This window comes from Narcine bancroftii, chromosome 5, assembly GCF_036971445.1.
Source record: "Narcine bancroftii isolate sNarBan1 chromosome 5, sNarBan1.hap1, whole genome shotgun sequence".
NCBI classification, from domain to species: domain Eukaryota; kingdom Metazoa; phylum Chordata; class Chondrichthyes; order Torpediniformes; family Narcinidae; genus Narcine; species Narcine bancroftii.
Window position 1 is genome coordinate 46,819,126 of NC_091473.1, and position 15,934 is coordinate 46,835,059.

The 15,934-nt window shown below is 42.5% G+C and overlaps 1 protein-coding gene across 7 annotated transcripts in view; it reads right to left on the reverse strand.

Annotated features, from left to right (window-relative positions):
- Positions 1 to 15,934, reverse strand: part of dalrd3 (DALR anticodon binding domain containing 3) — a 59,763-nt gene that overhangs the window by 21,671 nt on the left and 22,158 nt on the right. For 6 of the 7 annotated variants that reach the window (XR_011357505.1, XR_011357503.1, XR_011357506.1 and 3 more), the window contains 7 exons: positions 15,713 to 15,783; positions 14,297 to 14,355; positions 12,144 to 12,226; positions 5,371 to 5,497; positions 3,543 to 3,601; positions 1,744 to 1,857; positions 888 to 956 (listed from right to left, as the gene is read on the reverse strand). Coding sequence is in view for 3 of the 7 variants with exons in the window: in XM_069937343.1 (XP_069793444.1) it covers positions 888 to 956; positions 1,744 to 1,857; positions 3,543 to 3,601; positions 5,371 to 5,497; positions 12,144 to 12,226; positions 14,297 to 14,355; positions 15,713 to 15,783 (582 nt within the window). In the remaining 4 variants the exon portion in view is untranslated. Of the gene's footprint in view, positions 1 to 887; positions 957 to 1,743; positions 1,858 to 2,020; positions 2,313 to 3,542; positions 3,602 to 5,370; positions 5,498 to 12,143; positions 12,227 to 14,296; positions 14,356 to 15,712; positions 15,784 to 15,934 lie in introns of those variants that run through there. The other variant, XM_069937345.1, reaches the window with a different exon arrangement.

A 15,934-nucleotide genomic window follows, 5' to 3' on the forward strand; every position in this document is an offset into this window, starting at 1 on the left:
AATGAAATTAGCTTAGATTGCATTCTTTCTGCCAAAGGGCCTGATTCTGTGCTATATAAAGAATTGCTTTAAGATTTCTTACTACTGCAATACTATTGTATTTTCCACACTGGATTAGCGTGTGGCTGGGCACAACGCAAAAGAGAACATACTAGCCAAGATTCTTGGTCCTGATTGCTATCTCCACCTTTCCAACTGTGAAAATGTCCACTTGGATGTGTTAGTTGAGTTTCTGCAACTGACATAGCTGCAAAGGAGGCAGTCCAAAGGATTCATTTGGAATATTCCTGTGATGAGAGGGTTATCTTATCATAATCAGTTAAAGAAATTGTATCTGTAATTTTTGGACTTCATAATAAATGAGAAGTGATCGTGTGGATATCAAAATCCTTGGGATCATGCCAGGGTAGATGCTAAGGTGTTTCCATCAATGGGAGAGTCATGAATAAGAGGACATAGATACAAGTGGGTCAGTCATTTAAAATTGAAGTGTAGGAATTTATTTTCCTTGATCGTGGAATCCTCTACCCCAAAGATCATAACTGAGGGTTATGGGAAACATGCACAGAGTTCCATGTCTGGGATAGATCAGGCTTGAGTTGACCTACTCTATTCTCTTGTGCATGACTATAGGAATGAGCATCCTCATTAAATGGGGAGATGGAAGGCAGCAAAAGATAATTTATAAGAAATAGTTAAAAAGCTCTTAAAGATAGATCAGGACCAGATAAAGGGTAATCCAGCAAGTAGATTAAAAATGGGAAGGAAGCAGGAAAAAAAATCTTAAATAACAAGATCAATCCTGAGATTCTAATTGTGAGCCCAATTAAAAAAATGAGTTAAGAGTTTGATTTGGTGCCACAGTGGACTTGTACAATGATACTTACTCCCAGGATGTGCACACGATTGTAATACGAGCTGAAATCCATGCTGAGGTTTACGAGAAACTTGCATACCTACAAAACAAGATGCAATAGAAAGAGGGTCTTAAGTGAGTGAAATCTGTGGTTTTCACTATCTCAGTGATACAGAGCACCCTACAGACAATGAAATATACTTGAAGATTAAACATTGATGTAACTGAGGGAACATGCAGCCAACGTACATTTAAAAAATGACTCGTCATTTGACCTAAGATGATTGAAGAATAGATAAACACCATACTGAAAAAACTGAAATGCTCTTCAGACAATGTTTTATATAAATCAGAGATAGTCTTGGTTCAACATCTCATTTTACAGATGGTACCTCCCAGGCTCAGCTCATACTCTACAGTGAGACCTGTAGAGAAAGTGAAACCACGGGGCAAGGAAAGATAATGTAACAATGTTGAAGGAGATGGAAAATTGGGAGGAATAACAATCAGAAAGGCCTTTAACAAGCTTAACAATGGAAAAAATGTTCATGAATTAAATAATTAGGAATGTTGGAATGTAATTTTTAGAAGTTTTCATTTATGCACTGAGGTTTCTTTTCTTTGTTCAACACATCAATGTTAATACCACCAGTCCTTCAATCCATTAATTCCCTAAATGATCAGGGAACTCGAGTGTTCTAACATTTTTCTCTGTACTAAAAATGTACAATTAGGTGAGGTGACTGAACACAATTGGGTACAGAGGGAGCTACGTTAAGTAGATGAAGCTAGCATGGGCACAAAGACCTTTGTTTCAGTTTAAGATTCAATGACAGCAGGATTGAAAACATTTTAAATAAAATCTTTTCTTTATCAGTTCTGCTTACTGTTTCTGTGTTGACGGTCAGATGGATCCCTTTATCTGAATTCATAGAATGTATAATCTGGGCAAGAAGTTCTCTGAAAGGAATAATGTAATTGTATAGCAACAACCACTCTCCCTACAGAAGAAAAAGACACAAAAGTTAATGGTTAAAATTAATGAACTTGGATTCATCTTGCTGAACGACCTCTCTCTTTGCATTTTCAACCTCATTGTTAAAAAATTGAATACAGAAAATGTACTGATAGTTGCAGTAAATTGGTCCATTGATTCTGCTTTACCATTCAATAAAATTGTAGCTGATCTGATTGTGGTCTTGGCTCCAATTCCTCCAACACTCTTATGTAGTTTAAAATCCTCAGCTTTGAATGTACTTTGACTCCATTTCACACGATGCATGCAGGGAAAGGTTTGCACACTTGTATAGCATCACTTGTAAAACACAAAAGACTACAGGCACCATAGTTGAAGTAAAAAACACAATGCTGGAAAAACTCAGCAGGTCAGTGTCCTTTATGCAGTTCAACATCTCATTTGACAGACGAGGGTCAAGCTTGTTCTCTACAGTGAGACCTGTGGAGAACCAATATTTCAGGCTTGAGCTCTTCATCCAAAGAATCAATAGCATCACTTACTGGCTACACCTGAATTAAAATGTCAATGTTGAGCTTGGATGTTCTCATCTCTGAACATTCTTCACTCATGAACTATGGTTGGCCCTTGCAGTCTGATAAATGATCACATTTTGAATTGCAGCTATCATCATTATCAGGAATTATTCAGTGGATTTCTGAGCATTAGTTCATGGACATAGACCAGAAAAAAAAAGTGAAACACTGGGCTATACAAACACAGTCAATGTTCCTAATTTTCCCTTCTGGCTGAGGTTTTTATCTCATTCTTTGTGAATTTCTCTAGTAATATTATAATTGCTTCTGGTACAAAGGGAAGCAGGCGGGGTGGGGGGAGGTTTGAGTTTGGTGGTGAACCATATCCAATCAATGCTATAAACAATTCTCGGGTAATTTCTAGAGCAATCCCACATTGATGGTTGGAATGAGAAGACTGCTATACGAGGACAATGGAATGGCACTCAGAAGAACAAGAGATGATCTCATTGAAACAGTGTAGATTCTGAGAGGCTCTTTATTCTCTGGACTTAGAGTCAGGGTTTTAGGATTGGATGAGAAGTTTTGCTACTGGCAGTGAATCTTTTGAATTTTCTACCCCAGAGACATGTGGATATTTAGTCATTGAGTAGATTGAAGAGAGTTGGACAAATTTTGCATACAGAGTGATAAAAGGATCTGGCATAATCTAGTTCACCTGGAAGCCCAGACATACTTTGCTAAAAAGCATGGATTTTATGGGCAGACAACCCACGCTTAAGTTCCTCAACTGAACTCCATGCAATTGTGATACAAGAGGACATGTTTGACAGACTAAATATCTTTGTCCAGCCTGAAATTTTCTACATTAAGTGCAGAAGTACCAGAAAGCTTTTAAAGTACCCAGACCTGAATAAGCTGTGTGGTTTTATCTGGTTAAACTCCAGCAGTCATTCAATATTTATTGTGACACTGGTCGTACACATTGTTAATCCCAATTGTTTTGGCAGTGTCCTGGAGTAGATGATGCCAGGTAAGAAACCCTGTGTTCCTCATGCCCCCACATCCATCCTAACGTTAATGTGATCTGGAAAAACGTTGCATGAGGCAAATGTCCTGGATAAAGAAATAATCGATGGCATGGAAGTTTTGACCCTATTTGCAGTGCCACATCAATCATAAAGAGATTTTGTACCTCTTCCCGGAGTGCAGAAAAATTCAACTGGGATATTTCTGGGAAATGTGGATACAATCCTGAAAAGAGAACAAACAAAATCTGAGTTTAAAAAAAAACACATTTCAGTCACCTTATTTTCAGTCCATGTGGACTTGTGTACTGAGATCAAAAAGAGATGGGGTTTTCTACAGGTACATTTTAAAATAAGCAACAATTGGTAATCAGCAACTCACTCATGGTTCATGAATGAATAAATTATTTTAGTACTGCTGTTCACTGTTAAATTCAACCGACCAGAATAGAGAATAAGGGTTCACCACTGTCTGTTAAATCCAACCGACCAGAATAGAGAATAAGGGTTCATCACTGTCTGAGTGAAGAAATTTCTCCTCAGTTCATTCCTAAATAGCCTAGACTCTTCAGCCAAGGGAAACACCATGTCAAGCTCTTTAGGAATTTTTAAAAGTTTCAATGAGACCTCTTTTCACTCTTGTAAACTCTGGAGAACACTGTCCCAGTCTACTCAATTTTTCCTCATGAGGCAAACCGGCATCCCTGAATTGGATTAGAAAATTTCTTTTGGATTTCCTCTCTGGCACATTCATTATTTTTTCAAAGAATGGCATGCAATACAGGTACACCTCACAAAGTCCGATATAATTATTATAAGATTTCCTTATTCCTATATTCAAATCATTTTCATAATAAAAGCTAACATTGCACCTACCCTTATAATCTGAAAGCACTTGCATGTAAGCTTTCACTGAGTTGTCTACAGCACATCTAGGATCATTTGACCATCGATGCTATTGAATTTCACACAAGTTAACAAAGGTTTTCTCTGCTATATTCATCTACCATGCTCTTGGCCATTCACTCAGGTTGTCCATGTCCACCTGAAGTTTCCTTGTATTCTTCTTTTGTACTCACAAACCCACAGATTTTTGTCTCATCAGAAAACTTGGAAATGTGATATTTGGTTTACTCCATCAAATTGTTGTTATAGGTTGTGAATGGCTGTGCCCTGGGCATTCAACCCTGCAGGACCCTATTCGACATTGACTACCAAACTGAGAAGAATCAGTTTATTTCTGCTCTTTTGTACTTTGTTTGAAAATTGGTTAACCAATTCAATGCATTAGCACCCCCCTCCCCCCAATTCCAATCCAAGTTCTTATGCTTTAGCTGACCTACTAGACAATAGCTGGTATGATGTATCAACTAGTGGTAAACAATAAATCTGCAGATGCTGGGGGTCTAGTGCAGTTCACAAAGATGCTGCAGAAACTCAGCAGGTCACACAGAAAGCACAACGCAGTTAAAGTTTCAGGCCTCAGCCCTTTTTCAGGAGTGCTGCAAATCAGGTAGACACTGGAAGAAAAAAGTGGTGCTGGGAGAAGAGAAGCACAAACTAGCAGGCAATTGATGGATACAGGTGGGAGGGGAGGAAGAGGAGAAAGAAACAAAAGTGAAGAGGGAAGGGCAGATGACTAAAGGTGGCTCTCTGATTGGAGAGGGGTGGGAGCTGGAGGGAGACAGGAATGAGAGAGAATCCAGGGAAAGGAGTTAATGGACATTGGAGTCAATATTGATTGGAGTCTGCTGGAGAGTGCCAAGGTGTCATTCCTCAATTTACAGGTGGCTTCAACAGCAATACATAATGCCATGAACAGACATGACCATGTAACAATGGGGTGTGGAAATTAAGTGGCTAGTCTCCCAGTGCACTTTGTGGACTGAAGTATTAGCCTCACGGTGCTGCTTGAAGCATATTGAAAATTATTGTTGATTTTCACAAAAGGTACATTTACAGTTCAGTGGGAGACTGATGGTATCAAGCCATTACCTTTCTCCACAGAATTGTTGAAATGATGAAATAACGTTGCAAGCCTGGCACAGTTATACATGACAAAAGCACCACTCTTTGTCCCTTTGGTCGAGATATTGACTCCTTGTGCCAGGTCCAAATTCAGCTAAAATTCATGGTTGGGGAAAGAGAGAAAGTTGAATTTCCATTCTGAATAATTTTTATCTTCCAACCTGATATTTGGCAGTTACTCATCCATTGTTTCAACAAATTTGAAATCAAGCATTTCATCCAGCAGTATACATTTTAAGAGTTGAATCAAATAGCTTATATTCTGCGACAGTAAAAACCCAAACCTCCCAGGAATTACACAAGGAAATACTACAGTAGCTAGTCACCTTGTCAAATGTCAGTAAGCAGAAGATTTAGGGCGTGGGAAAGAGATGACCAAATTACAGGTAGTCCCCGACATGTGTCCGTGTTCCATTCTGATGGATCGGTTGGATCTCAAAATGGACGCAAGTCGGATGTATGTTAACCTCGAGTCTCCCGCAGTTGGGTGTGTGCTGTGGTGTCCGGCTGCTGTAATTTTATTTGTTTTTGTTTTTTATCGTATATATGGATGGTCGTAAGTTGCATAGGTTGCAAGTTGTAGTCTACTTGTATAGCAATTGCATCTTAAATACCAGAGTGAAACATGAAAATCAGCAGACACAGTAATTGAAGTAATGCTGGAGATACTCGGCAAGTCAAACAGAGTACTTTATATAGTAAAGGTAAGGATACATAACCAACATTTTGGGCTTGAACCCCTCATCAAGGCGTGAGCAAATGTTGACAGGCACCTAAATAAAAATGGTGGGAGGAGGAGCACAGGCCCACAGGCAAGAAGTAATAGGTTGATGAGGGAAGGAGGGCTCGAGAAAACAGTGGTGGGTGGGGTGGGGAGAATAGTTCTATGCCTGGAAAAGAAACAGGAATAGAAAAGAGAGGGAGAATGGGGAGTGATCAAGCAGAAACCGGAGAAGTAATTGTTAATGTCACCTGGTTGGAGTGTGCCCAGACAGAATATGACAGCCAGATGACAGCTGTCAGACACCTCTTATTTACCCCTTCAATAGGACACTACCAAAGAACATCAAGCCAACATCTCACATACCATCTCTAACCTCATCACTTCTGGTCATCTCCCTCCCACGGCCTCCAACGTCATTGTTTCACATTCCAGAAACTGCTCAGTTCATTTCTACCCAGATACACAAACCCAATTATCTGGATAGACCCATTGTTTCCACAAGCTCCTGCCCCACTGAAATAGTATTATCTTTTGTCAATTGTATTCTCCACCCACCACCCCCCCAAATCCAGTCCCCCCCCACCTATATCTGTGATACTTCATGTCCTTCAATAACTTCCAATTTCCTGAACTTGACTGTCTCATTTTCATTATGGACGTCCATTCTCGCCACACCTCCATACAGAAGATCTCAAAGCCCTTAGTTTCTTTTTTAACAACAAATCAAACTAGTCTCCCTTCACCACTACCTTCCTCTGCCTAGCAGAACTAATTTTCACCCTTAATAACTTCTGCTTTGACTAATCGCACTTTCTCCAGGTCAAAGGAGTAGCCATGGGTACCCACATAGGTCCCAGCTCTGCCTGCCTTTTTGTTTGCTTTGTGGAGCAATATTGCCACAAGCCTACACGGGTAAGGCTCTTCAACTCTTCCTCTGCTAAATTGACGATTATCAGTATATTGTTGCTGTCTCATACACCCATGATGAGCTTGTCATTTTTATTCACTTTGCTGGTAACTTTCAGCCTGACCTCAAATTCACTTGGGTCCATCTCTGGTGACACTCTCCCCTTTCTTGATTTGTCTCCATCTTGGAGATAAACTTTCTACAAATTTATCAACTCTCACAAATACCTCAAATACTCTTCATCACACTCAGTCCCTGTAAGGATTCCATTCCTTTCTCTCAATTCCTCGGTCTTTGTCACACTTGGTCCCACAAAGAGGACTTTAATTCCAGGTCATCCAAGATATCCTCTTTCTTCAAAAAAAAAAACCATGGCTTCCCCCTCTACCACTATCAACTCAGCCCTCAACCACATCTCGATTTCCTGCACATCTATTTAGGCCCCCTCTGCCCATAGATAAAACAAGAACAGGATTCCTCTTGTCCTCACCTACCACCCCACCAGCCTCCACATCCAACATATAATCCTCCATAATTTTTGTTACCTATAACATGATCCCACCACCAGACACATCTTCTCCTTTCCTCCGCTCTCTGCCTTCCATAGGGACCACTCGCAGTTTGTCTCCTTCATCAACCCATCCCTTACCACTAATTACGTGCTTGGCACCTTCCATTGTGAACGCAGGAAATGAATCCATACCTCCTCCCTTACCATCATTTGGGACCCAAAACAGTCCTTCCAACTCAAGCAACACTTCACTTGTGAATCTGTGGGGGGTCACCTACAGTATCCTGACTCCTGTTGTGGCCTACTCTACATTGGAGAGACTGGATGCAGACTGGTATATCACTTCACTGAGCACCTTTACCCTGTCTGCATTAACAGGCCTCAAAGAGCATAGCCAGAAGCAAGCTGTCCACTTCAGGCCTCTGCTTCTTCCACCAGTGCTGGGGAGCCAAGGCTCAGAACTTACCAAGGAAACGAGAAGGCCTTAATGGCTGAGGCGACCGGCCAAGAACACAGCCTTCTCTACCTGTGGGATGCAATCAGTGGCCGATGCTTCCTTGTCAACACCGGGACCCAGATCAGAGCCATCGAGTCCTGGAACTGGCCTCGAGGACCTCCACTCCGTGCAGCCAATTCGACGGAGATCCGAACGGATGGTAACAAAACCATCCACTTCCAGATCGGCCAGCGGAGGTTCTTGTGGAGGTTCACCATTTCGTCCCTCCCAACCTCCATTCTGGGTGTCAACTTCCTCCTCAGCCATGGACTCCTGGTCGACCCCCGAGGTAGGCGACTTGTCGATGCCCGTACCTTCCAATCCATTCGCCTCAACACCTCCTGCACAGAGCAGTCGCAGATAGCCACGGTCAGTGCACCCAAGGATGAGTTTCAGCGCATCCTGGATGAGTTCCCATCCCTCCTCAAGCTGCAGTTCTCCGTCGCCTCACCACGCCACGGAGTGTTTCATTATATCCCCATCCAAGGCCCGCTGGTCCATGCCAAGGCACGCCAGCTCCCGCTGAATAAGCTCCAGATAGTGAAAGAGGAATTCTCGCATCTGCAGGAACTGGGGATCATTTGACGCTCCGACAGTCCTTGGGCCTTGTCGCTCCATCCGATCCCAAAAGCCTCCGGTGGCTGGTGCCCCTGCGGTGATTATCGATGGCTTAACGATGCGACAGTACCTGACCGTTACCCCATCCCTCACATTCAGGACTTTACGGCCAACCTGCATGGCGTGAGGGTGTTCTCCAAGGTCGACCTGGTGCGCGGGTATCATCACCCTGAGGACATTCCCAAAACGGCCATCATCACCTCCTTTGGCTTGTTCGAATTTCTACACATGCCTTTCAAGCTCAAGAACGCCGCCCAGACCTTCCAGCGCCTTATGGATACTGTGGGCAGAGATTTGAATTTCATGTTCATTTATCTGGATGACATTCTTGTCGCCAGCAGAGACCGGGCACAACACAAGTCTCACGTGCGCACCCTTTTCTCCCGACTGGCCGACTTCGGCCTAATGATCAACCCGGCCAAATGCCAGTTCGGGAAAGAGTCCATGCAGTTTCTGGGCCATACCATCACGGCCAAAGGAGCTACACCAGCTGTTACCAAGGTCGCTGCAATCAAAGAGTTTCCACACCCGGACAACCTCAAAGGGCTACAAGAGTTCATGGGTATGGTCAACTTCTATAACCGATTCATTCCAGGCGTTGCACGCATCATGCAGCCGCTCTTCGTCCTCATCGCGGCCAAGGACAAGACAGTCGCCTGGACTCCAGAGGCCAACAAAGCATTTGAAGCCATGAAAGTTGCCCTCGCGAAGGCTACCCTGCTCGTCCACCCATGCACTGACTTTCATATGGCGCTCTCAGTCAATGCCTCTACCACCACCGTCGGTGCCGTCCTGGAGCAGCAGGTTAACGGACAGTGAAAACCACTGGCATTCTTTAGCCGACTTCTTTGTCCGCCAGAGCGCAAGTATAGCGCTTTCGACCATGAGTTGCTGGGCATGTACCTTACTGAGTGTAATTTTTGCTATTTCTTGGAGGGGAGGCCTTTCACCATTTTTTACCGACCACAAACCCCACTCAGGCGTTCGCTATGGCTAGAGATCCCTGGTCGTCCCGCCAACAGCGTCACCTGTCCATTGTGTTGGAGTTCACTTCCGACATTCAGCACACGGCGGGGAAAGACAATGTGGTCACCAACACGCTCTCCCGACCGGCCATTTGCTCGCTGACACCTGGCTTAGTCAACAACCAGCTTGTCCGGGATCAGAAGCCCGACGAGGAGATACAGTCCTTCAGGACTGCCATCATGGGCCTGCAGTTCCAGGACCTGCCAACTCCTCTTGGTGATGATACCATCCTGTGCGATGTCTCTATGAGCACCCCGTGACCAGTGGTTTCCCAGCAGTGGCGCAGGCAAGTCTTCCACCATATCCACGACCTTTCCCACCCTTCCATCAGGTCCACGGTTTGTATGGTGGCAGAACGCTTGTCTGGCACGGGCTTCGAAAGCAGATTGCAGACCGGGCCAGAACCTGCACCCATTGCCAGCTTTCCAAGGTACACAGGCACACCAGAGTGCCTGTGCAGGATTTTGAACACATCCGAGAATGGTTTAGCCACATACATGTGGACGTTGTCGGCCCCTTACCCGTTTCTTGAGGTAACCGTTACCTTTTCACGGTGGTAGACCGCACCACTTGTTGGCCCAAGGCAATCCCGAAGCCAGATGCCTCCACGGACTCCTGCTCCTGAGCACTTTTAAATGGTTGGATTGCCTGGTTCGGTGTCCCGACCCACCTCACCAAAGACTGTGGTGCGCAGTTCACCTCCGTGCTCTGGGCACAGCTCGCCAACAGACTGGTCGAGCAATTGCACCATCACCTTAAGTTGGCACTGATGGCACACCTCACCGGCCCCGACTGGGTGGATGAGCTGCCTTGGGTAATCCTGGGTATCCGCTCGACACCCAAAGAAGACCTGGAGGCATCATTGGCCGAGCTGGTCTACGGTGCACCAGGAGCCCTGTCCGGTGAGTTTATCAATGCACCTCACAACCTGCAACAGTCACCGCACGGTTTACTTCCCCGCCTCTGGGCCCAGTTGTACTCCTTCACACCCCCACCACCGCCCAGACATGGCACACAGGCCTCTTACGACCCCTGCGAGCTGTATTCCACAGAGTATGTTTTCATCAGGCGAGGCCCTTCCACAGCACCCCTTCAAAGACCGTACGAAGGGCCGTACAGAGTCATCCAGCATTCAGGATCCACCTTCACACTGGACATCGGTGGTAAGAGGGAACTGTTTACTGTGGACAGATTAAAGCTAGCACACCTCGACCCAAATGAGCCAGTCGTCGCGGCTCAACCCAAGAAGTGAGGCCGCCCGACAAAAAAGGACATTGACACCGGTTCTGGGGGGGGGGGGGGGGGCGCTGGGTGGCAGCACGGTATTAGGCAGACGAACCAGCTCCGCATGTTACGCATGCTGCGGGGCAGCTGGCCAAAATGGCGCCATCGGGGGTTTCTCCCCGACCTTGGCACCAGGCACAGAAGCCCGTGCTCTGTGGCCCATGTGACGCCTGGGAGTTGTCAGGGCTCCCAGCTGGAAGCACAAGACCAGCCAGGCAGACCTGAATAAAGGAGTTTTTGCTCACTGAACTCAACCCGTTTGGCTGTGAAATCATTCAGTAACAGAGTAGCCGCCACTACAGTATCTGTTTTTATTATCTTAAAGGCCCATAAAGTAATCTTTAGTTTGTATCCTTTCAATGATAACTATTCTAAGTATAACCCAACAACAGTTGAAATGTTGGTTATATCCCTTTGCTTGCTGTAGACACTGCATGACCTACTGATTTTCTCTAGCACTTTTGTGTATTGCAACAATTAGATGGTTAGGTGTTTATAACTCTCCTCTGAACAATCTTTAGAGTGTGTGACTGATTCTTGGATATTTTACAGACTTTACGGTGGCAGTGATCTGGACTGGACCTGGGTTTGAATCCCATGCTATCTGTAAGGAGTTTGTATGTTCTCCCCATTCCTTTGTGGGTTTTCTTCAGCGGCTCTGGTTTCCTCCCACCCTTCAAATCATACTGGAGTATAGGTTAATGGGGTGTAATTGGGCGGCATGGACTCGTGGGCCGAAATGGCCTGTTACCATGCTGCATATCTAAATTTAAAAAAAATAAAAAAATTTAACACAGAAATCTGGATTCCATTTCAACCAGAGAGTGGTGCAGACATGGAATGATCTGCCAGCAAAAGATGCAGAGGTAGATACAATTACAACATTTAAAGTACATTTGGAAAAAGGTTTAGGTGGGACTGGCTCTGACAATATGGTCTACATGGACAACTGGAGCTGAAGGCTAAATGGCTCTATGACTCTAAATGGCAGCACAATGTCTTTGTATTCATTTGGAGAATGAATTGTGAAGTGACATTCTCCACTCTTTATAAAGATCCAATACAGTGTTGACACCAGTCATGTAAGAAAAGAACTACAGCATGAGAAGCAAAGAAAAATATTTTCTTGTCTCTCAAATACATTTATTGCATTTGAAATATATCAGTTACTTACTGGATTACGATGTGCAGTTGCCAGCAGTTCAAACCTGATAACAGCTGAGGTCATGCTATTGATGATTTGAGACCACGAATCTCCTGAGGAAAAATCATGGTAAACCTTGTCAAAATTGTTCAATGCAGTAAAAAAAAAATCACTTTTTCTGTAAACATTTCAACATTACATTTTCCAACTTAGGTAACCCATTCTTTCTTTCTGTATCAGAACTGGTCATTACTGTCCATTATCATTTTGGCTCAGTTTTTCCTCTTTCTATAATTAGTCTGGCTATCAGATTGTCCCGCAGCACTGTTATTAGTACTGTAGAACACAAAGCAGAGTAATGGTCTTAATTGCCATATTAATCCAGTTGGTCTCACCCTTTGGATTACCCTTTGGTAATCCATCTCTGCTATTAAACTTTAGCTTGTTTTTCTCTTTCCTAGTTAATGGGTTCCAGTCCTGAAACTTTAACTGTTCCGGTTTATCACTGATACTGACTGCTGTGGGTTTTCCGCATTTTCGGAGTTTTATTTCAGATTTCCAGTATCAGCAGTTTTTCTTTATGCTGATAACAGTTTCCCCACCAAATTAAAATTTTCTTCAAACAGAAAAATGGTGTCTGTGTGGGCTTCCTTCTGGTGCTCCCACGGTTTCCTCCCATCATTCAAAAACGTACCAGTTTAGTTAATTTGGTGTAATAGGACTGAACGGGCTTGTGGGCCGATTACCATGTTGCATTTCTAAATTTAAAATTGCGCCATCAAAGACAAGGACAATAACCTAGGTTGACTCTCCTGCCAACAACAAGTCTGTAGTGCTGTCTTGTCAAAGCCCTGGTTACTTTCCAGTTGATGTAAAACACTAATGTTCTGACTAATATGTACCACTCAGACAAGATGTAATTTTTCAAAGAATTTGTTGTCCATATTACCATATACAATGAAGCCCATTATAATGCGATCGTTGGGGTTCATAAAATCTAACAGCAAAATAAAGCGGGGGTTGCGCTAAATCAGGGTTTCACTGTATTTCCCTGTTTAATTTGCATCCTTACTATCATTTCCATTTCTCCTTTACTTGGAACATCCTAGTTATTCTGTTTAACTATATAACCATATAGCAATTTTCAGTACGGAAATAGGCCATATCAGCCCTTCTAATCCGCACCGATTTACATCAAACTCCACTAGTTCCACCAGCCCACTCCCTTGCCCATAACCCTCCAACCCGCACACATCCATGTACTCATCTAACCTCCACTTAAATGACAGAATTGACCCTGCCTCAACTACCTCTTCCGGAAGATCATTCCACTCAGCCAGCACTCTCTGAGTGAAGAAGCAATCTCTTATATTACTCCTAAAGTTTTGCTCCCTAACCCTCAACTTATGACCCCTTCTTCCAATCTCCCCTACCCTCAGGGGAAGGAGCCTATTCACATCTATTCCCTTCATAATTTTAAATACCTCAATCAAATCCCCTCTCAACCTTCTACGCCTCTGCTGGCAGCCTGACGTCCAAGTCCAATAACTCATCGCATTAAATCGGGGCTTCACTGTACTACATTACAATAGTGACTTCTGTAAGAATTTCCATTGGGTAGAAATGAAACAATTTAATGTGAAAAGTGCTGTGGAACTGCAAGCATTTCTTCTTTTTCCATACCAATCTGGCTGTCTTCTTGAATCATTTCATAAGTTTTCCCCAGTAACTTTTGTATGTGAAGGTCAATGGCAGAATAAATGTTAATTAATTTCTCTTTTAATAAATATCACTTCATATTTAAATCCTCTTACTCGACGAGCAATTGTATATCCTTGTCAATTACCTTAAAAACCAAGTTGTTGATTATAGTCACACCACTGACAGCCTTAACCAGCTAAAGATGAGCTTTTTTTTAAAAAAAATAAAGTCTAGTAAGAACAATGCTGTGACATCCTGTGGCCAAGGCAGGTGATGCTATGAACTACTGTCTGACTACAATTTTTTTTTTGCACTACAACTACTTATGTCTCTTTCTCCCTCGTCCTTTTATATTATATACCCTGAAAACTGCAGCGTCAGATTTACATTGCATCTGTACATTGTGATTATATATATGATAAATAAATTTCATTCATATGTACATACATACAATATCGAAGGAACATCGAGTGGATCTATACCTTGCACTTTGTTTCCATACTTCACCACAGAAGCTTCAAGCATTTGAGACCTTCGGAACCTAGACCAAAAATTAGTTAATGTTTCACAGGGTAGGCTTTAAAGGGCATTTATTAATCGTTTCAAATTTTCAATGGTTTTTAAGTATGATGTAATTAACTTCCACTGCAAAAAAAAAATGATCACACCAGACTAAAACTTCATAATATGAAGTAAACCAAGATTGGTGGAAATAAGCATAGCATTTTGGGCAAAAGTGATGTTTGGGCAATACAACATAAGCAAGTATTTTCCTGTTATTCTATGATTATCTCAGAAACACGATGTGATTTGGAACTTGGAATAAGGAAACGAGGACAAACCAGAAAAACACAATGATTTTGATTTGATTTTTAATTTCAATATTGCATTTAATTGCCAAGTATTGGAGAGCCTGTCAAATGTTAATACAGGTATCCATATTTAAAGATGTAGCAAAGATCGTTCATGAAAAATACCAGAGAGGTAGCAAACAAATTCTACCACTGCTAAGTATACTCTACATTAGTTGAAACTCAAGCAAAAATTAGTGATGACAAACCCCTTTTCCAACCCCATGCAAACTGCAGGATCTGTCCATTGAATGAAATAATAATTTAGAAACGGGGAACTTCATTCAATCAAAATACTGGGCTGAAAATAGATTGACTATTCATCTTCTCAGGCAGGTTAAGTGGCTTGTGTGGGAATCATTAAATAAAAATGATATGGGGTTTAACATTTCCAAAAATAGGATTGAGATAATAATCACATGATTGCTTTAATGGTGTTGAGATGCAAGTATTGAGTATGTTGATATTTAAAAGGGCTCACAGAGAGGATAGTTATCTTAGAAACATTGTGGTCAAGGTCAAATTTTATACAGTAACAACTATGATTATCTAAAATCCTCAATTATCTAACATTCTTTTAAAAATTTGGATAAAGGAGGAGATCCCAAACAAATCAGAAATCCTCATTTATCCAAAAAAGTTTTCATAGCTGAACTGACCGGGAACCTCAGGCTTCTGGCAGCAGCAGTGGACCTTGGGCTCCCAGCAACAGCAACGTACCTCAGTGGGGAAGTGTCAGCGATCGGCAGTGCCAGCGTTTTTTTGGTGAGAATTAAACATTATTTTAAAAGCCTTCCCTGGTTGTTTGTTGTTGTATAAACACTGTTCCAAATGATTTGCTGTGGCTTCTGGACTGTTTTTAAAAAATGACCAGTTTCCCAAACAAACAATTTATCTGAAATAGTCCAAGTCCCAACCATTTCAGATAATTGGAGTTGTACTGTATATGGAAAATGCTTGCATTAAGAATTTTATAAATTGTTTACAAATTCAAAAGTATGAGGAGAAAACACCAAGTTGTGATGCTTATTTGTACAAATTACTTACTCAAAATACTGAACAGCACCAATTTGAGAGTGTTTACCCATTATTTTCACTGGGCCACATACAAGGTGTCTCTGTCGATAAAAGAAAAATACCAATAGTTTAATCTCATGAGCTGGGATCCATTAACAACAAATTATATAATCAAACTGCCTCTACACAAACCAGAATAGAACATCAAAATGCTGCTTGCTTACTGTCAGTCATAAATCTCACAGTAAAGGA